Source organism: Gymnoscopelus braueri (assembly GCF_963280865.1).
Source record: "Gymnoscopelus braueri genome assembly, chromosome: 8".
Classification (NCBI taxonomy): domain Eukaryota; kingdom Metazoa; phylum Chordata; class Actinopteri; order Myctophiformes; family Myctophidae; genus Gymnoscopelus; species Gymnoscopelus braueri.
In genome coordinates this window covers 22257843-22284366 of record NC_137609.1, presented here as the reverse complement: position 1 = coordinate 22284366, position 26524 = coordinate 22257843, and the positions used below count along the sequence as shown (strand labels likewise).

The following is a 26524-nucleotide window of genomic DNA, read 5'->3' as shown; positions in this document are numbered from 1 at the left end:
GGAGAGAGAGAAGGGAGTGTGCGGCACGCCAGCCATGTTGTCCTGTTAGCACGCCTCAGGCATGCACACACACACACACGCACGCAACCACGCAAGCATACACTCACAGACACACACACACACACACACACACACACACACACACACACACACACACACACACACACACACACACACACACATGCACACACACATCGACTGAACCCCTGTCTGCAGTGTACCCAGGAGATGCAATGCCTCCAGCTGGGAGGCGTCTGTGCAGGCGGCAAGCCCGAGGGCCTCACTAGGCTTCCCGAGCAGCTTTTCTGTTCGGGCCCCCGTGGGGAAGGAGCCGTTTAACAAGGAAGGAATCAAAAGAAAACACGTTCAATATTGTCAAGGCATAGTCCCCCCCCCCCCTCCCCCTCTTCCATTTTCATGGGTGTCACCTGTTAGTGATACCTACTGTAAGTGTAATGTTATAGAGCAAAAAACTCTCATCATCCTCCCGCACTTCCTCAACCTTATCTCTTTCTACTTATTCTAACATGTTCTTCGTGAAGTGAAGAGTTTATTAAGATTGTTTTGGATTTTCTTTAACCATTGGTTTGTCCCCAAATCATCCATCAATGCCTAGTCTTGTGTGCTTATATAGACCTCTCTCGTGCGATCATTAAGTACTTAATATCGCACGAGAGGTGTCTCCGTTATATTCATCTAAGGTGGGAACAGTCACATGACGGCACTTAACCATTAAGGAGGGCACGTTGGAATGACTCTCCCATTGCATATGCTGGCAATTTATGTCATTTTTTTTACCCAGCAATGTACTACTGGTGGTCCCGGAGACCCCCAGCTGTCCTAAAAACCTGGGGGGTCCTCCAAATGCAAAAGATTGATAATCACTGCTCTAATGCACATCAGATAGCAGAAAGAATGTCATGCACACAGCCTACGGATCTGGGCACAGATGGCAATGCGTGTGCGAGCATGCGTTGGAAGTGAGTAGCCACCACTCCTGTCACTTGGCATTACAGTACAGCGCTGTGGGCTCCCTGTGGCTGGCATGAGAGGGGTAGAAATCCCCCCATATAACAAAATGTCGAAAAAGACAGTTAATTTTTTCAAAGACTTAGCAAACCTCTAACTGAAGTAGAAGTGCAATGCTTCACCACAAAACAATAAGTTAAACATCAGTGATTGATGATGCATATCGATGTAAGGTATAGTCTCTGAAGGTTTATTGATGATCTTCTTTCGTGTGTCGTCATCAAAATGTCCAACTCAGTGTGGTGCAGCCACGCCCTCGTCTCTGGTGCCACTTGGAAGAGGCCCTCCTTTTAAAGGTGTTCTATACAGGGGACAGGTGGTGATCATGTGTTCGGCAGTTCTGCTCAGGCTCTCCGCACTTGCAACTCGCTGTCCGCCAGGCTCCACTTCTTCATAGGCGATTTGAAGCAGCCGACCCCAGTATCGCTAGTTAGTGTAGTTAGCTGATGTCTTGTGAATGAATCTTGTTTTCCATTTGGTCCGATTGTGTTTGTTTCTAATCTACTTCTGTCTATAATAGAAGGATTGTATCGGTTTAACTTAGGGGGAAGCCAAATGTGGCTTCTTCCCATGGGATAAAGTAGCCCCCTCCTAGCTGCCAGGCATTTCACACCATAGTCTTAAGATGACATGATTATATACGCAAACTGTGTGTGTATGGGATCCAGACCGCATGCACCAGGGAGAGTGGCAGAATGTAAACATAGGCTGGGTGGCCCTGGCCTGTCGGCTCTGTGGATGTGGCCATTTTTAGTCGTCCTGCTCTCACAGGGTTTTGACTTTTGAAGGCCTAATACTCCGTACTACTTCGCAATGAGGTGCCCCCCGTTGGAACCCTGCCGCCACACTACAGACTTTGTTTACATAGTGCATTGTCAGACTGAAGACATTTATTCACTCTGAACTGTATTGTCTAAGGCTTTGATAAAAAAGGGCAGACTGCTTGTAACAGATTAACACGATTGGATAAACACAAATATTTTGAAACACAAGGATCTTGAAGCTGTAAATATTGGCATAAAACAACTTTATTTCAAGTGACAATGGCGTAATTAAGCTTCAGATAGCTTATCTGCCAGGGTGTTTTCTCAGTATTGCCCAACTTTACGTGGCAAATAATCCGGAGAAACAATCCGGATCACAGCTTTTGAAATTTGAGTCACAGCCAATGCATCTAAGCGTTTGCCATAGTGCGAAGCGACATTTTCAACCAGCATTGTTACAAAGGACACTGAGCATGGCGCTCAATCCTTGAAGCTAACATGAAGGGTTAAGCTGTATCTGAGCCCGTCCCGACATGACTGCATTTGACAGAACATTTTGCAGGCACATTTGTTCAGCCGTCAGAATGTATTTGGCTTGTGGGAACTCTGAGCCTTTGGGGTCAGACCAACATCAAGGACTGCTATCTGTAGAAATAATAAAGCAGACAGTGTTACTTTACGGAGGGGGGGGGGGGGGAGGGGGGGCACATCGAGGCAAGATTGAAATTGATACAGAAGGGGGGGGGGTTAACCGAGGTCGGGCTCAAAGTGCTCAGTGGTGCTTAGAAGAGAGGGATAGAAAGAACTGAGGGGGAGATGTGAACAGAAAATGGATATATTGTTTGAGCAAGGGTTAGGAAAAGACGAGGGGGAAAATCACTGGAGCAATGAGGGGGGGAGAAAGGAAGCACGGGAAAACCGGCAAACCGGTAAACGAAAGATTGAGGGGGAAAATAGTGAGAGAGAGATGGGGGGGGGGGGGTCAGGGGGCTGTGGAGTAGGAGGAGGTTGGTTTTTTTTTTGATGGGACAACAGAAGGGAAGGGGAGGAAATTCTCCTCTGCTGGCATGTGCCACCACTGATGAACAGAGCTGAAGCCCATCTGAGGAGCTCTCCTGTCAGCTTTCCAAGCTTGCACGCCACGCGCTCATACAATAGCACTCATAACACACACACACACACACACACACACACACACACACACACACACACACACACACACACACACACACACACACACACACACACACTCCACCACGACGGACAGAGAGGGAGGGAGGGAGGGAGAAAACCGTAGCAAGCTCAGAGACTTGGAACGAGGACAAGAAAGAGAGACTGAGAAAGAGACAGCAATACAGTGAGAGACAGAGAGAGACAGAGAGAGAGAGTGCACATGCAGGAAGGAGGGAAGAGCTGGACAAAGTAGCTGAAACACTTGCTGTTTTTCCCGTGTCATAGTAACCGCGTGTTCGGCGTATACTGTAACTCTTCCTCTGAGAAAGGCTCTTTAACTTTTCCCGTGGGCAAACTGAGTCAGTCAGGAAGGATGATCAAGTCCAGCTGGTTCTATGTCAAGTTCAAATACAACGAGAAGGTACGTCCATGTGTTTCTTTGCATTAATTTCCCCATGTGTTTCTTTGCATTAATTTCCCCCCTTAACTTGCTCCACTCAAACTAATTTCCTGCCAGATGTCTGTCTGTCTGACTGTATGATATTGATAGCTTTGATAGATTGATACATTATTTAGCTGTACATTGTGTATTCTTCACAACTTGAATGTACTGTGTTTGAAATTCCTAGTGCATCTTGTGGACGTACAGTAGGGCTAAGGTAAAGTGGAGTTTAAAACAGTAATGTAATCCGTGTAATTTCACCCATGGGAATGTTGGCTTCAAACTGCTGATGGTGCTTTTTCATGTTAATATTTCATTGGAAGGCATTCTAATGCATACAAGATAGGTTGCCATGTAACATTTGTTTAATATGTTTGATAGTTTATATATTGCATTATTAGTGTGCTTACTTTAGTGAGAGCACCACGGTATGTAGGCTATTTTATGTATTTATATTTTGTGTGTTATGTGTATATGTAGTAATAATGTGTCCATTGGTTTCAGATACATATCGCTGTAAATAAAGAAAACTCATAGCGCTACACAGAGGTGTTCAATTTGTACCAGTTATGAGAATTATTTAGTTTAACCTTTCAACTGTTCAATGTTTAGGTTCAGTATTCCGGGTATGTTTTCCGAGTAGAAAACCAAAATATCAAAAGTCCCTTCCTCAAAACTTCTGTGTGCTCTTTTGTGACATGCCTTAAAGAACTTTCGCTAACCATTTTCAATCTTTACATTAATGACATCTGTGGGAGAAAACACTTTAATCCCAAATTTAATGCAATTCTCAATTGCTCTATTATGCAGAATGTGACTAGAATTACTGCATGATTCCTCTGGAGCGGCACAATGATGAAACTTTAATGCAGAGCGATATCGTGGTCTGAACCTTAGATCCTCCCATCTAATGTAATGGCATTGAACCTGTCTGATGAAGGCTACTCCGGGGGAATTGCCGCTCTGTGTGCAGATGGGGTTACCCAGTGCAAACCAAGCCAGGATCCAGGTCTCAGCACTTTGCAAAAAAAATGCCCACTGCAGCAGGGCCCCAGTTAAAATGTCCCATCAGTCTGTCAGCCAGCCAGTCATTCAGCAAACAGGGCAGTCAGTCGGTCTAGCTGACAGCCATCAGCTCGTTAGTTGTTTAGCCAGGTTTCCTGTAACATGTTGACTAAAGAGTAAGACAGAGGTGATGCTCGTTATGCTGATTAGGCGCTCCTGTTAGCATCAGGTATCTGACCTGCAGGGATCGCTGGTGCTATCTCGTTACGTAAACATAGTCAGGGCTAGCGCCTTTTCACCATAGGTTCACGTCTTACCTCCCACTTTATAGTGTCATCTTTTGGTTCTTTGAGCGATATGTAGTAACTTCCATTGCACATACTGTATGACTAGCTTTGCCGTATTCAGCCCTATAATAATGGATGAGTGAAGCAGCCTCACGGGAGCATCTGTTGGCGCCAGAGGGCTTTTGTTTCCATCTGGTCTGCCATTTTGTGTCCGAGCCATCTAATGTGCCGCGGTGAGAAGATGTTTTTTCCTGTTAGAGTGAGCCTGGTCGGAACTGGTCACAGTCCCTCAACTGCGTCTGTACAGTGAACCTCCAAATAGTTAACTGCTACTGGAATGCATTACTGTACATATGCATTGTTATTCAAATTCAGTATATTGCTAATTATTAAGTCTTTTCAAACATGACCAATACAAATTATGCCATTCACTGTACTTACGTTTGTGTTGCCTGAAGATATTCAAATGAGGGCAGGCATATCAGCCTGAGGTTGCATGATAGAAGGCCTGTGACAAATGCCGGGTGATACATTGTTTTTCACATACCCATAGCCTTAGTAAGACCATGAGAGAATAGCTTTTAATCATCACCTTAAATACTTAAACCCTACTGTATATACTCTGTTGTACATCAAATAGCGAAAATAGCCATTCTGCAAGCTCACAACGCGTCACGTTGCAATTGTGTTGCGAGCTTGTAAATCTATTTTCACTGAATGTTCACCTATTTTCGTCAAATGTTCAACTATTATGACATCATGACAGCATTCATGTGGTTAAGCCCTCTCAGCCCTATGGGGATTTTTGGGGGATTTTACATGATCCACCCTCGTATCTCACTACTATGAACTGTCGAATGTTGCCGTTTTCTGTTCTGCGTTTTGGTTCCTTTGAGCCCAGATAAACTCCAGTATCTCCTCAGCCGTGAATTCTTCCTCAGCATCCACAGTATCCATGTTTGTACATTCATCTTTGGCACGGTAACTTACCTTCATCTAAACCTTGTATCATGGTAACTTAAAGAGAGGGAAAAAGTGTTGCACACTCCATATGCACTGATTTATTTTTATTAACCCTTTAAGACCGGGAACGCATCTGTGTCATTTTAAGATTTCTTTGGCTATATAAAAATAGCAGATCCACAAGCTTGTGCCACGCTATGAGCTTGTAGATCTGCTATATTTTTTTGAAAAATCGTGAAAATGGGTGCAAATCTTTAGTTTGAATGTGCATATATACTTTTTTAAAGTGAACGTTTTTAACTCAAATCTTTGCTTCTGGGGATTTTACAAATGTCTTCTAAATCCTTTTTCCTAAAGTTAAATTATTATTATTTTTAACTTATGTTGCTATATTATGAATGGTTTTCAAAGCTTTTTCATGTCAAGGACCCTCAAAATAATCCAAAATATCTGCGGACCCCCTCCCATCAAAAAATAGCAGATCTACAAGCTCATAACGGCACGTGCCGCGCTATGAGCTCGTATATCTGCTATTTTTTAATAGCCAAAGAAATCTTAAAATGACACACATGCGTTCCCTTCCCGGCCTTAAAGGGTTAATTGACGTTTCGGCCTACTGGCCTTCCTCATAATCAACAAATGCATGGTAACTTACCTTAATCTAAATCTTGCTTCGCTCTGTGTCCAAAGTTCTGGATTAAAAAGAGGTCGCTCATGGTGACAATTCTGCCCGCCTTGCCACTTTATAGCTCTGCTGCTTGGTTATACTGCTGTGTAACCCAATATGAAGATGCTGTTTTAGCTTGTGTTGATTGTCAGCTGCCATTTAAACCCTCAGGGTATGGAAGATAACCATTCAATACAAGCTTATACCCCCTCTGTCCTATTATCACTCCTCTTACCTACATCAAAAACTGGGTTAGTGATATATGTACTGAGTGTGCGTGAGTGTGTGTGTGTGTGTGTGTGTGTGCATGAGCATATGTGAGTATCACTGAGAGTCTAGAAGAAAGCATGGCTGGTGTCACACCGCAAAAACAACAGTTCCGGTCATGCGCTTCAAAACCCACATTCACGTTAATTATGTTTAAAATGTTTTATTAACACGTTGAACAGTTCAAAAATAATCACATGCTTTCATGCATTAGTTTTCTTACAGCCCCACAATTTTGTATTAATAATAATATTATTATTTTTTCCTTTTAAACAAAAGCAAATGAGGAACATCTTTACAGGCATCAGAGAATTCTATCACTTATACACGCCATAGCCCGCATGTTGTATGCAGCAATGAAGATAAGTTAAGGCAACCATGACAACAGCATGAGTGTTCATCGGTGGCATCAAGTGGCGGGGAAAGAGTGGAGTACCATGCTCCATTCCTCCCACTCACTGCTTCTTCCATTAGCCCATTAAAACCGGGAAAGCATCTGTGTCATTTTGTACTTTGGCTATTCAAAAATAGCAGATATACAAGCTCATAGCGCATCATTTCGTGCCATTTCGCTGAGCTTGTAGATCAAATATTTTGAGATGGCTGGGGGGGCCGTGGCCAAATACATATAAATTTGGAGGTCCGCCTTGACATGAAATTGTTTGAGAACCACTGATATAGCAACATACATTTTCAGAAAACTGTTTTATGATTTAGAATTACAAAGACATTTGTATCGGCCTCAGGTCTTAATGGATTAAAGTTGGGCAAAATGAAGTGTGAACATTTCCACTTCACAGTTGATGGGGGGAAAAAAAGTGTGGGGGGAAAAAAAGAGTTGAGACAAGATGGCTGAGTGATTTATACCGGGGGAACTTCAGAAGTGAACAGCCAAGAAATAAAGATGTAATGGTCAAGCTGTTTCGTTAGTATCGTTACAAGCCTCATTGAATCAGGGATATCTCCAATTTGCGCTTTGATCGATCGCAAGTACTCCAGACAGCATTTCATTATGGAGATATGAAATATTCAACAATTTCTCATCAGCCGGTGCAATATATCTGGCTAATATTATAATGCCGATCCTGATTCCTGCGGGGCTGTACTCTTTTAATTCTCTCCTTTCTCTCCCCCCTCCATGTGCGTTTGTGTGTGTGCTCAGTAGCGTTAATGTATACAAGAGCAAGACATGCCTGTGTGTACATAAGGGGGATGGGTCTGGGGTTGCTGAGTGGATGTCGGGGGGAAAATGCCTTATGCAGCCGTCTGCTCCTGTCTGGGTCCTGCCTCAGCAGTAGCCATGCATGTGATTGACAGGTTTGCTCTCAGCGGTATGCGAATAGGAAGTGACCTTAAACAAGCGTTGCCATTTTTGAGTGAGTGCCTTGCGTCGTCCCCGTCCCCCCCATGCTAGCTTCTGGCTCATGAAACCCGGGTCACCCAGTCTGGGGAATGGGTAATTGCCACCCCTGTGTGTGTGGGCTCATGTCCTGGAGTGAGAGGGTACGAGAGAGGGAGGGAGGTGGGGGGAGGAAGGGGGGGGGGCCTGGAGGTCAGTTACATTCCACTGAATGGAAAGAGCACAGTACTGTTCTGTGTTTCTCCTCTCAGCTCTTTGTCCTCTAAGCCTCTGCCAGCCACCCCAGAGGGCTAACTCTGGGGCCATATACCCAACGAGGGTGAACGGTGACCTCACTCACACTGGTCTTATTCAATTTAGTGCACGCTCTCGCACACAGCTCTGTGATTGATGCGTTGAATCTGGACTTTCCCCTTGATGTCAGGACGGCCGAACTTGGACCGATACATTGACATTCTAGGGCTGTTATCCAATGTTTTTTTGCCTGGAGTTTGAAAGGACCCAGCGTTAGATCTGCGAATGTCTTTGACGGAGTGATGAAGCTATACGCCATTGGTCGGCCGGTTGACCTAACAATGGTCTAGCCAGTTGCAGAGCAATCATCCCTCCATGCTATTGGATGCAGTCTATCCTCAGTTGGCCAAACAACCAACCATAGAGTTAAAAAATAATAGAGTGCACCGGAAATCCCCGCCCATCCACTTGTATCCCTTTTCACCCCTTCTTCCGGGTTGGGAAATGTAATGGGCGGGGCCTATTTGGGGCCTCTGTGACACGTTTTGCGTCTTGGAGGTGACGCGTTTTGCGTCAGCCCATATACCATATTCACACGGCGGCCATTTTGGAATTTGACATTGCAGCGGCAACCGGGGTGACACTCGTTCATGTCTCGGGCCCCGGCCGTAATAAGCTGCAGTACCTATGAACGGCCAGCATGTCCAATGCGCTTCACTGCTCACTCTCGGTTTTGGGGGGCTTGCAACCAACCAGCCAATCGCACATCAGTCGTCTCTCTGTCGCGCTACCCACTATTTGGGGATTTAGCATCGCGCAAGAGGCATTCCCGTGGTCGAGTTGCTATCTTCCTTATCCCTAAAACACCTGCGCTATTCGTTACATTATGCATAGGTGTTTGGGCGTTACAGTAATAAAACCAATCAGCGTGCCAGGTGCCGTTGCCTTCAAGAGCCGGCTGCGCTATGCCTTATGCCCTGTGCAATCTTACGCTCTCTTCCTCTCTGCCCATGGAAGAGGAAGTCCGAGTTGTCCGACATTGATTGCCTTGGAATAAAATATTTGATACACAGATTTATCACTCACACATTGCTGGTTATAGAGAACTTTGAATTACAGCAATCGTGTTCTGGATTAATTAACCGGAATGGTCTGGTGTGGTTATAGCAAACACAGATCAAACAACATTTTATTTGTCTTTGATAAGCTTAACACTGGCAACTGCTGATAAACGTATTGTTAGCTGAGCTAATAGTAAGCAGTACCTAAGACGTTTTTTAACAAACTCTTTTAATTTCACCTTTGTTCTTACATATTGTCTCTGTTGATTGGTTCAATATTTATAAAACCCACAGACACACTTAACCACTTTCCCTTTTACATAATTTTTTTGAAAATTGCCCAAAATAGCAGATTGATCTACAGGCTGACAACTTGTCACGATGTGACGAATTGTGTTGAATTGACAGCTTGTAGATCGGCTATTTTTGCTACTTTTCTAGTAGAGCATTAATTTATAAAAATAGGAAAAAAAAAAAAAATGGAGATACAAGGTTTATGTTCAACAGCAACAATATGTTAATATATACTGTGTGCGTGTGTGAGTGTGTGAACTAACTTGGATAAAACTGCCTTAGACGTACCTCTTTCCGAGGTTGTTTAAATGTCCCATGTTGACTCGTATGCCCAATGGTTCACCAACCCTCAATTTTGGCATATCTGGAGAGAGAGATTGTAGATTCTACTACCACTGTATATACCATATCTGCATTCTTGTGTGCTAAGCATGGTTTGTTGAACAGTAGTGGGTGACCGTAATGGCTATAATGACAATGAGAACTGCAGAGTGTTGCGTGGGTTGGCGTTTACAGGGGGCTTGTTGCAGTCTGCTATGACGCAGTGTTATAGATCAGAGGAAAATGCTGTGGCCACCTCTCCTGGGTGGTATCGGCCATTTCAAACATAAAAACCCAGGAAGAAGACTTTAATTTGACCAGGATTTTACTGTGTATGGGCCATTCGGTTTGATAAATCTCCTTTCAACAGTGCGATCCGTTGTTCTCCTTGCCTTCTTGCTGCTTCGCGAATCGTATCAGACTTGGTTCCCTGTATCAGAAAGTTCCTTTGGGGTAACCATCCCATGCTAGCCTCCCTATACTGGCAAAAAAGTCTTCTCCAGTAATGAAAGAGTTGATCTGCATGACAGTTTTATCCGTTCACCCGTCTGCCCATGCCCGGAGGACTTTAATGAGAGTTTATTGGAGCCAGTTTAATTTATTTATGCTTAAAAGCTTGAAGTGGTAAGAGGCTTATAGAACTTTTGACCTGAGTAGTAGCTTGTCGCATAGCGGGGCCTGCCAGCTCCTTTTCTTTCCTTTTTTCTTTTTTTCAGAAAAAGCGCACTGGCTTTTTACAGACACATTGATATTCTAGGAGAGTGCTCCCACAGCTTGCCGAGGGGATTACTGGTAAATCCCTGCAAACTCCAGATGTTTTCCCAGGCAACACGCAGCAAGGAAACATCCCCTGTAAACATCTGTCAGACAAAAGCCTTTTCGCCACAGAGGAGACGACTGAAGCTGGGGGTGGGGGGTGGGGGGTAAAGTAGCTACACGAGGCAGATTCTCACTGTGTTAGACCTATTTGTTCATGAAGAGCTAAGTGGTTCTTAGAGGGCTTCTCGTGTAGCCGCCTATCCCGCTTTTCAACGCTGACTGGAGTATTTAGTGGTTACCCAGGAGCATTCTCTGTTAGACCACCAATGGAGACTACATTTTAGCATTGTGAATCTCTAGGCAAACATCATCATCGTTATTATTATTATTAGGATTATTAGGATTATTGTTAATATTACGGTATTAAGAATCAAGAAAGTCATACGGGTACAAGAAGCAAATTGCAATTTTGTGCAGTCCACATACAGTATCATTATGATTATTATTTGTAGTAGTAGTGGTAGTAACATGCATTAGTAGGTAATCAAGCCAAGTTACTGTAGTAGATCGTGCTCAGTTTGAAAGATCACAGAACTGCTGCAGATTGAGGTACAGTCACAGGAGTTATGCTGCATCCTCATCTCTGTCTGGCTGTATGGTTGTGTCACTGCTATCATCCCCCTCAGCTTTGAGGCGTTAGAGCTCTTCACAGGTCCAAAAAAACGGACCGAACCCTAATGGACCCTTGAAATTTGGTCCGATTCCGAGCCGCACCGAGATTTTTTTCAAATAACAATACCGAACCCGGGTGGACCTGTAACAATTTGGTCCGATTCCGAGCCGCCCAACTTTATTTTCATTTTTTTACAGACCCGGCCCCTAATTGGACCCTTCAAATTTGTTCCGAGATCCGTTTAGTTCCAAGACCCATACAGACCCGACCCAGATATTATCTGTGATGGCAGCACATTGCGCTGTCTGCACAGCAAAATCCTGAGAGTGTAGACCACGAAATGAACCAAACAGACAATTTTTTTACACAATCCTGTGTTCATAGATAGCGGAATACAAGATCGCACACTCCACGTGCGCATTTTGATTCCATGGGTGTAGTTTGATGCGCTCTGAGTCCGTGCCATAGACTGGTCAGTGCACTCTCCACTCTCACTGAATTGACGTCGGCATGTGCGGCTCAACTTTGTACTGCGGTGCGATAATCTGATCCCAGGTCAGTGTAATCATCGTAGCACTGCAACCGCTTTTCTCTACAGATCAGCGCTGAGCACGGGTCTTCTCGGATCCACTCGGGTATTATACATAATGATAAACAGACCCAAGGTCCGAGATAATAGAACCGGAACCGACCCGGGTCTGAGTGATTTTGGTAAACACGGATCCGGTCCTGTCGGGTATTTTCGGAATCGGCGGACCCGTGAAGAACTCTAGCGTGCGTGCGTGTGTGTGTGATGGCAACTGGTGCAGAGTTCTGGCCCCTGGAAGGATCGCATGTCCCCCTGCCATGTTCGTGTTAATTTGCTGGATATAAACATGGTGTCTGGGCTTGTGTAACAAGGCCTGCCTCTCTGTCTCCCTCTAGTCCCCCGGTGGAACAGAATGGAGGGAGAGAGAGAGAAAAGCGAGCAGGGATGGGTAGAGCGTGGATCACTGAGCACTCGTGTCCCAGTGAGACATAGACAGCCTCTCAGTGTAGCCGTTAGAGACAGGGTGCAACGAACACACACACACACACACACACACACACACACACACACACACACACACACACACACACACACACACACACACACACACACACCCACACACCCAGACACACACCCAGACTGATTGACAGGGTGTCTAGCCAACCACAAACCACCCCTCACACTTGCTTGTGCTTTACGCTTACTGCCTGTCACCTTTTATCACACACACACACACACACACACACACACACACACACACACACACACACACACACACACACACACACACACACATCCAGAGGGAGAGATAAAAGGCAACCCGTCTTATCTGTGCGCTGTATATCAGCAGCACTCTCATACTGTTTTAGTGACAAGCCTGTCATAGAGTCATATTTATGTACTCCCTGTACTCTTGATAGGAGATACGTGTGTGTGTGTGTGTGTGTGTGTGTGTGTGTGTGTGTGCGCGTGTGCGTGTGCGTGTGCGTGTGCGTGTGCGCGTGTGCGCACGCTCCTCACAGAGTGACACAGAGCTCATTATTAGTTCAGTGAATTCCCGCTGGAACGGTGAAGCCCTGCTTGCCCAGTCTGCTGCCCTCAGATCTGGGCTACAGTTACATCCTGCTGGATGACTGGGCATTGGGGAGGGTGGGGGGGGGTTCCCATAGTTTAGGCGCTTCAGCCACATTGCTCAGACCCCTTGACTCAAAGACTCCTCTGTTGTTCATGCGTGCGTGTGCGCACACACGCGCTGCACATGCATGTATACACAGAGTAGATATTCAGACGTATGCCTGATTCATACTTGAGTTGTGAGCCATTGTCACAGACCGAAAATAGCCCATTTACAAGCTCACCACGTTGAGACGTGTTGTGAGCTTGTAGATCAGCTATTTTCGGTGCACGATGGTAAGTATACACTGTACTCAGGCTATACACACACACACACTTTGGCAGCCACTCAGAGCAGTGGGAATCCTGTGGAGGGACAGTGGTGTAAAGTAACTAAGTACATTTACTCAAGTACTGTACTGTACTTAAGTAAAATGTTTAGGTACTTTTACTTTACTGGAGTATTTCCAATTGTCTATACTTTTTCTTTTACTCCACTACATCTCAGAGGCAAATATTCTACTTTTACTCCACTACAATTATTTGAAAACTTTAGCTACTAGTTACTTTGCAGATTTACATTATTACATCATACAACCCACATTAACCACTTTAGCCATATTTTCTGGATCGGCTATTTGAAAATAGCCGATCTACAAACTCACAACGCGTCGCATTCAAACATTTTAGTACTTTTACTTTTGGTACTTTAAGTACATTTTGATAGCAATACTTTTGTACTTTTACTCAAGTAATTTTTTTATTCCGGACTTTGACTTGTAACAGAGTACTTCTACATTGCAGTATTGATACTTTTACTTAAGTAAAACATTTGAGTACTTTTTCCACCACTGTGGAGGGATAAGGTCACATGCTCCCAGACAGACTGTTGGGCAGCTTTGGGAACAAACAAATATATTTTTTGTCTGAATGTAAACTTATGTAACTGTCACTGGAAATTCTGGCACTCACTGCCATTGTCTGAAGAAACCCCTCCGGGCTAGACCGAGCTGGGTGTCTGTCGTCGGACTTTGTGTCAGTAGGGTAGAGCACATTAACACACACGTCACACGCGCACATGCACACTCTCACACACCCACACACAAATTAGTGAATTTGTGGATCATTATTTTCTGTCTTGACAACATCATTTGGCTTATTATACACCGTTGTTGTTTGCGCCGTTGCCAGCAATTTAGCGGGCAACTCTAATTGGCTACCATGTGTTTAGCAAACTCCACGCACTGTCTGAGTTCTGAGATGATCCGAAAAACTTTGGCCCAAAAGTACTGTAGTGTGCAGGGAAGGGAGAGGGAGATAGAGGGAGATATATATAGAGAGAGAGAGCCGGTGAGGGTGAAACGAGGTACAGTATAGAGTGAGTGGCAGAGCGGGCAAGAGCAGAGTGCATATCAAAGAGAGTGAGCCATCTGTCAGTACGGGCTGCACACAGCTGCTGGAGGAGATGCAAGATGTCTGAACAAAGACTGACAAGATGGAAGATGACAGGGAACAGATTTTCATCCTTTTTTTTTTGGTCCTCCTGGAAGAGGAGAGGATGACCGACAGAATGCTGTGATGTTTCCCAGTATCCAGATGCTCTCCTCTCGTCTCCTCTCTCCTCACCTCTCCCTTCCTCTCGTCTCCTCTTGTCTCATCTAGTCTCCTCTCCCCTCCTCTCCTCTCATCTCGTCTCATCTAGTCTCCTCTCCTCTCCCCTCCTCTAGTCTCCTCTCCGCTCCCTTCCTCTCGTCTCCTCTTGACTCATCTAGTCTCCTCTCCTCTCGCCTCCTCTCGTCTCCTCTTGTCTCATCTAGTCTCCTCTCCTCTCCCCTCCTCTCGTCTCCTCTTGTCTCATCTAGTCTCCTCTCCTCTCCCCTCCTCTCGTCTCCTCTTGTCTCATCTAGTCTCCTCTCCTCTCCCCTCCTCTCGTCTCCTCTTGTCTCATCTAGTCTCCTCTCCTCTCCCCTCCTCTCGTCTCCTCTTGTCTCATCTAGTCTCCTCTCCTCTCCCCTCCATCTCAACTCCTGTTCTTTTTGGGCGGTGAAACCGCCCCTATAAGTGAGATTTGGAAAAATGTACATTTTCCTGCGCTGTGATCTGGGCCCAGGAAATTAGTAGAATTATCCTGCGCTGTGATTGGCCAATCACAATCTATTCAGGACTGTGATTGGCCAGTGTCACATGTATGGGCTCAATTCAGTGCCAATATTATGTTGTACTTGTAAAAAGATTTTGTATTTGTAAACACATTTTGTATTTGTAAAAAAAATATTTGTATTCGTAAAAATAATTTGTACTCGTAAAAAAAATATTTGTATTCGTAAATAAAAGATTTGTATTCGTAAATAAAAGATTTGTATTCGTAAAAATAATTTGTACTCGTAAAAAAAATATTTGTATTCGTAAATAAAATATTTGTATTCGTAAAAAAAATATTTGTATTCGTAAAAAAAATTCGTATTTGTAAGCAAAATATTTTTATTCGTAAGATAAAAATGTGTCCATAAAAAAAAAATTAAACTTTTTTTGCTATATATATTTTTTTGTGTGTTTGTAACATGTGTTAAACATGTTGTAATTGTAGAATTATATTTACAATGAACATTGTGACCAGAAAAAAACAACAGTTTGCTCGCTCGAAGATCTGTTTGCTCTCTCTCAGATCTGTTTGCTCTCTCTCAGATCTGTATTTTTGGCACTCTGCACTTCCGGGTATGAGCCAATCACGTGAGGCCTTTTCCACTACCCAATCATAAAGCTCCATAGGTCTCCATGGCAACATGGCAAACGGGGTTGCCATGTTGCAACCCCAAGAGTTTTAGCTGCAACATAATTCCATTGCTCAGGAAATAAACAACGGATTACAATAATATAACATTCCCTATACTCACTAACATGTAGGTGATACCTATGTCTATCAAATATGGTTTTATTGAAAGGTAATCAAAGGCTAGATCGAGTTTAGAAAGCAAACAGGTAACGTCAGGGCGCCTCAGTGCGGCTGCAGAGTTTGATTGAGTGTGAGACTAGGACACTCATTATCCCACATGCCATATGTCAAAATGACCGGCTTCACCGGGAATCGTGCGTGTGTATTTTGCTAAGAGATTGGTTACATAGTTTAATTGATATTAATTTATTAGTGCATTAAATTTCCCCATCCACTTTAATGGGAAAATGAAAAAACTCGATTTCAAGTATTTTTTTCTCAGAAACTGTAAGGGCTAGAGTTACAAGGCTTGGAGGGGAGGTTCATAATTTAGTCCGAAATTATCCAAAAACAAAAGTACACCAGTCGGCCTCATGGTGGCGCTATAAAAGCCCCCTTTACGTTTTGGCCTATAACTTTTGAACCGTAGGTTGTAAAATATTTTTTTTCCCTAGATTCCTTGGGTCATGACACAACTCCCCGTATAGGCCACGCCCATTTGCGTCAGGATAGATTTTCCGCCATTTTGAATTTTCTTCAAAACACACTTTTAGCTCCTCCTCCCACATATTTTGTCCAAATTTCACAGAAATCGGTGCACATGATCTCTGGACCCATACAATAAACACCTCCAAACGGAATTTCATTCAATAAATGAAAATGAAAATTAGCGGGAGGGATTTTTACAAAAAAGGCCAACATTCACGAACGAAACGTCCGGTCAATCCCAAATTTGAATCACATGTCAAGGGTAGTTTACTCAACGAATCCCTAAAAGCATTCCCACTTTGATCCATAGGGGGCGCCACAAATGCACAAAATGTAACCGTTTGATGCAAAAACATGATTCTTTTTGGACCAATCCACTCCATTTAAGCTACACATGATCTCTGATGACATGTGACAATGTAATTGGCTTGCACAATTAGTGGGAGGGGCCTACAAAAAATGTAAAAGCCTGTGACTTAATTTGGACTAATAACAATTTTTTTTTTTATAATTCAAAAACTTGTATTATTTAATTGATATTTATTGTTAATTAAATCTATTAAAATATTGTTTAGGAGATATTTGACAGTTCCTGGGAGGATTCTACCTGGCTTTTGTTGTGTATTAATATAATAATAATGATAATTTCTCTACACTTCTAATAGCCTACATGACTCATATATGCTATTTAATGGTAATAGAAGAAATATGCCTACATATGAGACACACAGGGCTAAATGCGTATTTGATGTGGCCTGTGTCAAATACATAAATGTGAATGAATACATATTTCTTCTATTACCATTAAATAGCATATATGAGTCATGTAGGCTATTAGAAGTGTAGAAAAATATGTAGGCCATATGTATATGCCAGCGCTGTAGTCTAGTTTTTGGCAGGATGTGATTCCCTCCAACACACATATATACAGTATCTAATAATAATAATAACAATAAAATAATAAAGCATAACTCTTGCACTCTTAAATGGTAATAATAAATGTTCTGCATTGAAAATTACAAGCTGATGAACATGTGCTCTCTATTATTCTAGTCTCACTCTGCAGCCGCACTGAGGCGCCCGGACATTACGGACAAAATATGTGGGAGGAGGAGCTAAAAGTGTGTTTTGAAGAAGAAAAAAAAATGGCGGAAAATCTATACTGACGCAAATGGGCGTGGGGAGTTGCGTCATGACCCAAGGAATCTAGGGAAAAAAATATTTTTATTTTACGACCTACGGTTCTAAAGTTAAAGGCCAAAACGTAAAGGGGGCTTTTATAGCGCCACCATGAGGCCGACTGGTGTAATTTTGTTTTTGGATAATTTCTGACTAAATTATGAACCTCCCCTCCAAGTCTTGTAACTCTAGCCCTTACAGTTTCTGAGAAAAAAATACTTTCATTTTCCCATTAAAGTGGATGGGGAAATTTAATGCACTAATAAATTAATATCAATTAAACTATGTAACCTATTTCTTAGCAAAATACACGCGCACGATTCCCGGTGAAGCCGGTCATTTTGACATATGGCATGTGGGATAATGAGTGTCCTAGTCTCACACTCAATCAAACTCTGCAGCCGCACTGAGGCGCCCTGACATTACCTGTTTGCTTTCTAAACTCGATCTAGCCTTTGATTGCCTTTCAATAAAACCATATTTGATAGACATAGGTATCACCTACATGTTACTGATTATAGGGAATGTTATATTATTGTAATCCGTTGTTTATTTCCTGAGCAATTGAATTATGTTGCAGCTAAAACTCTTGGGGTTGCAACATGGCAACCCCGTTTGCCATGGAGACCTATGGAGCTTTATGATTGGGTAGTGGAAAAGGCCTCACGTGATTGGCTCATACCCGGAAGTGCAGAGTGCCAAAAATACAGATCTGAGAGAGAGCAAACAGATCTGAGAGAGAGCAAACAGATCTTCGAGCGAGCAAACTGTTGTTTTTTTCTGGTCACAATGTTCATTGTAAATATAATTCTACAATTACAACATGTTTAACACATGTTACAAACACACAAAAATATATATATAGCAAAAAAAGTTTCAAATATTTTTTTTATGGACACATTTTTATCTTACGAATAAAAATATTTTGCTTACAAATACAAAACTTTTTTTTACGAATACAAATATTTTATTTACGAATACAAATATTTTTTTTACGAGTACAAATTATTTTTACAAATACAAATATTTTTTTTACGAATACAAATCTTTTATTTACGAATACAAATATTTTTTTTTCGAGTACAAATTATTTTTACGAATACAAATATTTTTTTTACAAATACAAAATTTGTTTACAAATACAAAATCTTTTTACAAGTACAACATAATATTGGCACTGAATTGAGCCCATACACATGACACATGTGCATAGCCCTATATAAGCAACCATAACTTGAAAAAAACCAAATATTTGTTTTTTTCAAGTTATGGTTTCGTCCATCATAAAGAGTGTTTCAATAAATGTATTTATCTTTTGTACATGATTGGTTGACTCCATTCAGTATTGTGATTAGCTAGGAATACACCGCCCACTTCACACAGGGTGTGATTTTTTGTTAGTTTTTGCCTTTCTCTCCTAGAAAACGTCTACCATTACATCCCTGGCAGGATAATTTGTATTTCTGTTCCACTGAGTAAGAGCAGAGCATTTCTCATCTTCATATGTATGCAAATTACAAATTATCCAACAGATTTTCATCCTTTTTTTTTTGGTCCTCCTGGAAGAGGAGAGGATGACCGACAGAATGCTGTGATGTTTCCCAGTATCCAGATGCTCTCCTCTCGTCTCCTCACCTCTCCCTTCCTCTCGTCTCCTCTTGTCTCATCTAGTCTCCTCTCCCCTCCTCTCCTCTCATCTCGTCTCATCTAGTCTCCTCTCCTCTCCCCTCCTCTAGTCTCCTCTCCGCTCCCTTCCTCTCGTCTCCTCTTGACTCATCTAGTCTCCTCTCCTCTCGCCTCCTCTCGTCTCCTCTTGTCTCATCTAGTCTCCTCTCCTCTCCCCTCCTCTCCCCTCCTCTTGTCTCATCTAGTCTCCTCTCCTCTCGTCTCCTCTCGTCTCCTCTTGTCTCATCTAGTCTCCTCTCCTCTCCCCTCCTCTCGTCTCCTCTTGTCTCATCTAGTCTCCTCTCCTCTCCCCTCCTCTCGTCTCCTCTTGTCTCATCTAGTCTCCTCTCCTCTCCCCTCCATCTCAACTCCTGTTCTTTTTTGTTAGTTTTTGCCTTTCTCTCCTAGAAAACGTCTACCATTACATCCCTGGCAGGATAATTTGTATTTCTGTTCCACTGAGTAAGAGCAGAGCATTTCTCATCTTCATATGTATGCAAATTACAAATTATCCAACGTGCTTACTGAGTCTACACTATTCCTTTTTCCTTTTTTCTAGTGGAATTATTGTCAGACCTGAAACTTGCATTCTGTAAATTATTTAGCCTTGGTAATTGACCTACTGCAGCTAAAGTAGATACAAATCTTTCCGCTCATTTATTCACATAAATGAAGCAGTGCTAGTGCGTGTTCAGTTAGTTTTAGGAAAGCGAGTAACGAGCCTTATGTTAATTAGCGTTGTGGTAGCGTGAGCCGTGTTACATCAGCGCCGGTCTCTCTCTACTTAGCTAGTTCTATTCCCCTCTGTGGCCTCTTTCCCCCTTCGCACTTAATTTGAACAGAAAATACAGTCTATTTCTAAATAGGGCAGTGGTGTACACAAGAGCCTGGCTGCAATCATTAAGCCCATTTTCTGCCAGCTTAGAGCCGTTGAAACATCGGTAATGGAAAGAGAGGGCGAGAGAGATGAAGCTGCTGTCTATGTCCATGGTGTAATGTGTGATGTGTGACATTGGCCAGTGTAATACCATAATGGCCCTAATTGTCTAATCACTCTAATATGCGGCTGCTGCTCTCGGACATGACAAGGGCGAGGCTAGCTAATAAACGCTGATTACTGTCACTTGAAAGAGGCACACAGGAGGACGAGAAAAAAAAAAGTTTGCCACAGGGGAAGCCTGTCTTTCCCCTCTCTATCCTTCTATCTATGTATCTGTAGAATTATGTATCAATCAATTTATTTCTTTGTGTGTGCTTGATGAGCAGAGGAAGAGTGACAGCAGCGGAGGCTGCAAAAGGTCAGTTTGTGGAGGCAGTGACAGAGTGAAAGGCTGATGATGACCGAGGGAGGGAGGGAGAGAGAGAGACATAGAGTGAGAACTACTGTGACGAGCTGTCATTTCCCCCAGCTGGTGGATTGACAGTCCATCAGCCTCTGAGGAACAAAGCTTTCACCTTTACCGGTCTATAGCCCTATTTATACTTGATCTAACGTATTGGAGACTGATACGATCGGGGGATCTCCACCCGTACCTTCTGCACATTTTAATACGGCTGCGAGAAGCCCCAGAGCTTAAACGTAAAGCATAGAAGGGAGTATGTCAGTAGATACGCTTGTCGCTTTCTAGTTCGCACATTAGTCTCCATATACTAAGGGAGTATGAATGGGCCTTATATCTTTCTCCCTCCGTTTCTCTTTCTCTCCTATGCACTTTTACTAATATGGGATTGGATGGGGGCTTGTGTGATTGTGCGTGTGTGTGCGTACGTGCATGCGCGTGTGTCTGTAGTTGATGTAGTTTACCATCTTTCACATATGAAGTCCTCATTTGCACCACTCCCCAGAGACCAGTTAACCCTTCATTTCCTCCCTAGAGCAGCCAATATACAGTAGGGCCAAATCAGTCTGTGTGGCTCCACACGTGTGTGTGTGCGTGCGCACGCATGCGAGCGTTAGTGGGATTTCTCTCCAGTAGACAGGAGCTCTGATAGCTTCCATTCATTATTCAGCTGTAACCCCGCTGCACCCCGAACACCCCCTTCTACGCGCGCACACACACACACACACACACACACACACACACACACACACACACACACACACACACACACACACACACACACACACACACAGAAATAAAACAAGGTTAAAAATCGTCATGAAATATGTCTCAGTGGATCAAGCAGGGGGTGTGTGTGTGTGCACGCGCGCGTGTGTGTGTGCGCACGCGTATGTGCGTGTACGCGCGTGTGTGTGTGTGTGCGTAGAAGGGGGTGTTCGCCTTTATCTGTGCGCCATCTTTTATTAATTGCCCAGGCACTGAGCCTGCGAGTTTCTCCGTGATCATTAATGCATGCGCGGAATAGCATATTTACATGTTCTCATGCATTACACATGAGGCGGGGGGGAGAGGGCGGGCGCAGTGTGCTGGAGAACCCTCTGCCCACAGGTCCTACATTTTCCTGTGTGTATGTGCATGCACACACGTGTGGGTGTGTGCTCGTGAGTGTTATTTGTGCACACTTGTGGGTGTGTCGACTGATTTACATTAACCCATTGATACCTGGGACGCATCTGTGTCACTTTTAGATTTCTTTAGGCTATTCAAAAATAGCAGATATACAAGCTCATAGCGCGGCACCGAGTGCCGCGCTATGAACTTGTAGATCTGCTATTTTTGAAAAATCGTGAAAAAAAATATGTTTAGATTTTTTTCCAAAAACTGTTAGGATTTTGATTTTTTTTAAAGAATCGCCTCAGGTCTTAAAGGGTTAAGCCGCGCCGAGAGCTCCTCTGGCAGCCAGGCCTCCTGTCTACCCCTGAGACGCTGGCCCAGTAAACAGCCTTTCCATGGCTTTTACATGGGGCACAAAGGCATAAATTAGGCATGAACATGTTGACAGAGGCAGACACCCTAGTTCTCTGTGTCATCGGGGGGAGTTGTATCTGGAAGTGTTTGTTGTCCATGTTATTGCAAGGCCAATTAAGCACTTTAGGAGCCCTGTTCCTCGTCTTCCGTACCATCTTGTAATCTGTGGTTCCTCAGCTGTTGTTGCATTCATGCACTCTTCCTCAACATGAGCATTTGGTGCACGGCGGAATGGCTTGAAAATATCAGTGAAAGTTCTTGGCTGATTGCTAACAGCAAGAAATGCAGTTTGTCGATGCTCTCTCTGTCTTTCCCTTGCTCTCTCTCTCTCTCGTTTTGTCTTTCACAGCAGAAGTCATGATTGATCAGGTTAATGCACGACTCATTGATCCGTTCTCCACCAAGGTACATCGATCAGCAATTCACCAAGACGCTGTGCATTTGACCTAACTTACTCGACTCAGGTGATATTGATCAGAGGCTGGTCCACAGCCTTTAGAATAACCAAATGGATGAGAGAGGGGCTGGTGTGTTGTAATTTGTCTGGTGCGGTTCTGGTGTGGTGCGGTCACACTGAGCTGTGTGCTGCCTGCTAATAGAAAAAGCCCTGCTCTGTAATTGGAATTGATTCGCTAACAATTTAATTAATCACTGCGGTTACATCTGTGGTACTCACGAAGCCACACAGTTGGGTTTTTGTGTGTGTGTGTGTGTGTGTGTGTGTGTGTGTGTGTGTGTGACCCTGTGTGTGTGACCCTGTGTGTGTGTGTGTGTGTGTGTGTGTGTGTGTGTGTGTGTGTGTGTGTGTGTTTCATGGCATTAAGTGGTCGGAGCAAGGGGGAAGTAGCACATTAGTAAACATGAGCTGCACAGTGTAACATTCAGTAATTAGACTCTGAACATTTCCCCTAACGTCATTCACAGTTGAACAAGTGATCCACAACAATGCACTATTGATGGTGGCGGAGCGGAGAGCTCCTCTTTACCTACAGTAATGACAGACAGCTTGTCAGTCTTTTTGCAAGCGCTTCTTCAACTTCAAGTTTATTGTCACACGACACAAGTTCACTGGTCTAAAAGTGTGGGTGACATTATTTTTCAAACAAGCTCCGTCATACTTCTGCTAGCTGTGACGCTCAGGTGGTGCAGGGGTTAAGTTCCTGATGTCCACCACCGTGGTAGACTAGGGCCCTATTTTCGCCGGTGCCTTACCCATTATCCCTAAACTTCTTTGACATTTTTTACTATTTTTAAAAACATTTTCAAATAGTTCAAATTAGCCAATCTACAAGCTCACAACGTGTCGATGTAGATCGGCTAGTTGAACTATTTGAAAATGTTTTTAAAAATAGTTTTTAAAAAAATGGCCCTCAATGTTTCAATCCTCACAGCTGCCTCCAGAATGGCCAGGCTGAGCACAATAGACCATATTCACACGGCGGCCATATTGGAATTTAACATTGAAAGTGCCGCCACCCGGGGTGGCTACTTTCATTGACTTCATAGAAACATAGCCGCCGTGTGAATATGGTCTATTGGCTATGTTCGATGGCCAATCCCCGTCCAGGGCAATCTTTGACGCTGCACCAGCAACTCCTACGGGTTGGAAAGGCACCTTGACCTACTGTATGACATCAGCAAGGCTGTTTAACGGTGAGGACTATGGTGTTTCTCCACATGTGCTATGTCCTCCAGGTGAGGCTCCCTCAGTCACAGGCGAACCAGTTGGGGTCAGCAGTGACAAGACTACACAGTTAAATTGGCCTAATGGTTAAGTTGGCAAATTGGCAACTAATTTAAAAAACGTATGCTACTTTTCTGCTGTTGTTTTGATCCTCCTATTGGTTGCATGTAATGGGGGCAACGTTGTACAGATATTAAAGCTAACTGTGCCGTTTAATGTGAGTCAGTCTTGATTCAGGACGAGAGCATCGTTTGGATAGCCAATCGCAAATGTGGATATAAAAATGCATTTTGTACGTGTTGCGTTTGTCGTGTGCATTTGTGGACATGTTCTTTCTTTTATACTTCGCATGGAGGCATGTTTACCCACTATCGTGTGCACTCGCTCATCTATATGTATCACTGTGGCAGGAGCTGGCTGCTTTTTAGTTTATTCATCCTGAAGAACAGAAGAGTGCATCTCTTTACTGGCTGCGCGTCTTCTCGTTCTCATCTCCTTCTCGGCGGCGGACAGAAAACAAAGGTGTCCCCATTCTGGCAGAGGGGCCCTGATTGCACTCATTAGGATGCGCGGGCGCTCCCGGTACGACGGCCCCTCTCTCCTCCAGAGATTCAGCTTGCAAAGCACCGCTGCTTGCCTGTTTTTAATAACAATCACCTAAAATCGCTGCAATTAGCCCGCAGCCACGAGGAGACGAGGAGCAGGAAAGGGGGCGGAAGGAGGCTTGTGGGAGGCTCAGATTCAGTGAACCTTTAGAATGTCAGCTCCTCTTTCACATGGAAAATTCAAGAGGGCCTTTGTGTTCATCAATTATTAGCCATGAAAGTTAAAGAGATCCATTGTGTATTTTTAATCAGAGTTATATGGGGGAAACTTTGAACCGATTCCCAGTCTGGCCCGAGGCTACAAGCAGAATTAGCCGCCCCCTGTCCAGCCCCCCCCCCCGCTCTCCTTCTGCAGCTCAATTCAGTAAGGCCTATTATTCAAACGATGCCTAGGCACTGGCAGGTTGCATTTCAGTGCTGCATTGACAAAAACGGGGACGTATGGACACAATTACACTACTAGCACTAATACAACATACTGTCTGTACGGTACAGAGCTGTTTTAAATAGAGCTGTTTGTCCTCTCTCTGTCTCTCCTCAGCGGGTTGACCAATTGATCTGAACTTGCACACAGGCATTGACCGTTGGCATAATGAAGACAGTGTACGAAGCCAATTCTTCACTTTTCCCAAATGTAAGCTGTTTATCAGCGTTTTTTTCATGAACGGTCCTCGCAGACTGACGAGGTATGGACTAGTGTCTATACATTATTCATGACGATACACAGTACAGCATATGGACATTTGAGAGAAAGCAAAGAGAGATCTGGCAGAATATGAACTCATTCAGACCCATGTAAAAAAATCGAATGTCTTAAAAGGCAATGTTGCTCTGACCATGATATGTACTACAGTGCTATTCAGTGGCATGCCTGCAGCAGACCACTATAGGAAACAGGTAAACATTGTTTTTTAAGGTGTGGGCGCCGAAGGGGCCAGCTGTCTGTATGTATCTACTGTACCTACTGTAGCTCTGTATCTCCCCACAAAAGTAGAGCAATCAGCTCATGCTGTCATGTGCATATACAGAAAACTCCACAGCTCAGCTTACTCTGCTACTTTACTGTATGTCAATCACAGCCCAGCAGTGTTAGCACACAAAGCTAACATCATGTGTAGGCTATGCTCAAGATACACTATATGCTTATCACTGTAACCCAGTGGAAAAGATTGAAGGAAAGCAATTATCCCACCAAGAATGAGGACATGTTTAGCATTTTCATTTTAACAGGTAGACTATTATACTGCATGTAGCGAGATTTGAGCCAGATAACCAGATAAGGCAGTATTTAGCTTTTTTTATTTACAACAGGACAGTGTAGAGAGAGCGAGGTAATTGTGGGAAGGCGGAGAGGGGGGAAAGACATGCAGCAGGGAATGATTGGAATCGAACATGGGCATTGAGATTATGGGGCATTGATATCTTCCAGTCAGGTCATCTATCGGCGTGCCCCGAGCATCAGTTTCAACTAAGTGTTTTCCTCTGGTGCAGGAGCAGCTAATGGAGTATTTGACATTAGGCTCAGAGCGTTTGAAGCCACCGTTGTCCTTGACATGGTGTCTTTGCCCGAAGCTTACCACAGCCCTCACCATGTGGCGAGAGGTCAGCACACGAGCTGCAGTCAGCATGCTCTGCATTGAGAGGACAGGAGGTAGTGTTTCTGTCTTAACAGAAATACTACGTCATCCACTAATGCCACACCACCACACACACGTGGGCCATCGTCACACTACATCCTATGCACGGTTTGCACTGGAAATGCATGAAGCAAACATCTTCACTACGCTGTTATCTGTTCACCCTCTCACTCCCCTTCAACACCGCTTGACAACAACCAGACCATTTATAGCACCCATCATGTCAGGTTTATAGCTTTGACCTTACCTGAGGAGGGGCACTTAAGAGAAGCTATTTAACTTTACTCACCCAAAGCCTGTAGCCCATGCTCGCTCTCTCTCTCTCTCTCTCTCTCTCTCTCTCTCTCTCTCTCTCTCTCTCTCTCTCTCTCTCTCTCTCTCTCTCTCTCTCTCTCTCTCTCTCTCTCTCTCTCTCTCTCTCTCTCTCTCGTGTGTGTGTGTGTGTGTTTGAGAGAGATATGGAATTGGAAATGGAATTGTCTGCATAATTTTAATGTTTTGCCACACTGACACTTTGTCAGT

The 26524-nt window shown here is 43.8% G+C and overlaps 1 protein-coding gene across 4 annotated transcripts in view; it reads left to right on the top strand.

Moving 5' to 3' along the window:
• Positions 1 to 26524, top strand: part of auts2a (activator of transcription and developmental regulator AUTS2 a) — a gene marked incomplete at its 5' end in the record, with an annotated part of 386388 nt that overhangs the window by 118518 nt on the left and 241346 nt on the right. Inside the window, one exon of one of the 4 annotated variants that reach the window (XM_080434944.1) lies at positions 3278 to 3387. The exons of the other annotated variants lie outside the window; for them this stretch is intronic. Within the exon in view, the coding sequence (XP_080291070.1) occupies positions 3340 to 3387 (48 nt within the window). Of the gene's footprint in view, positions 1 to 3277; positions 3388 to 26524 lie in introns of those variants that run through there. 4 annotated transcript variants of the gene reach the window in all.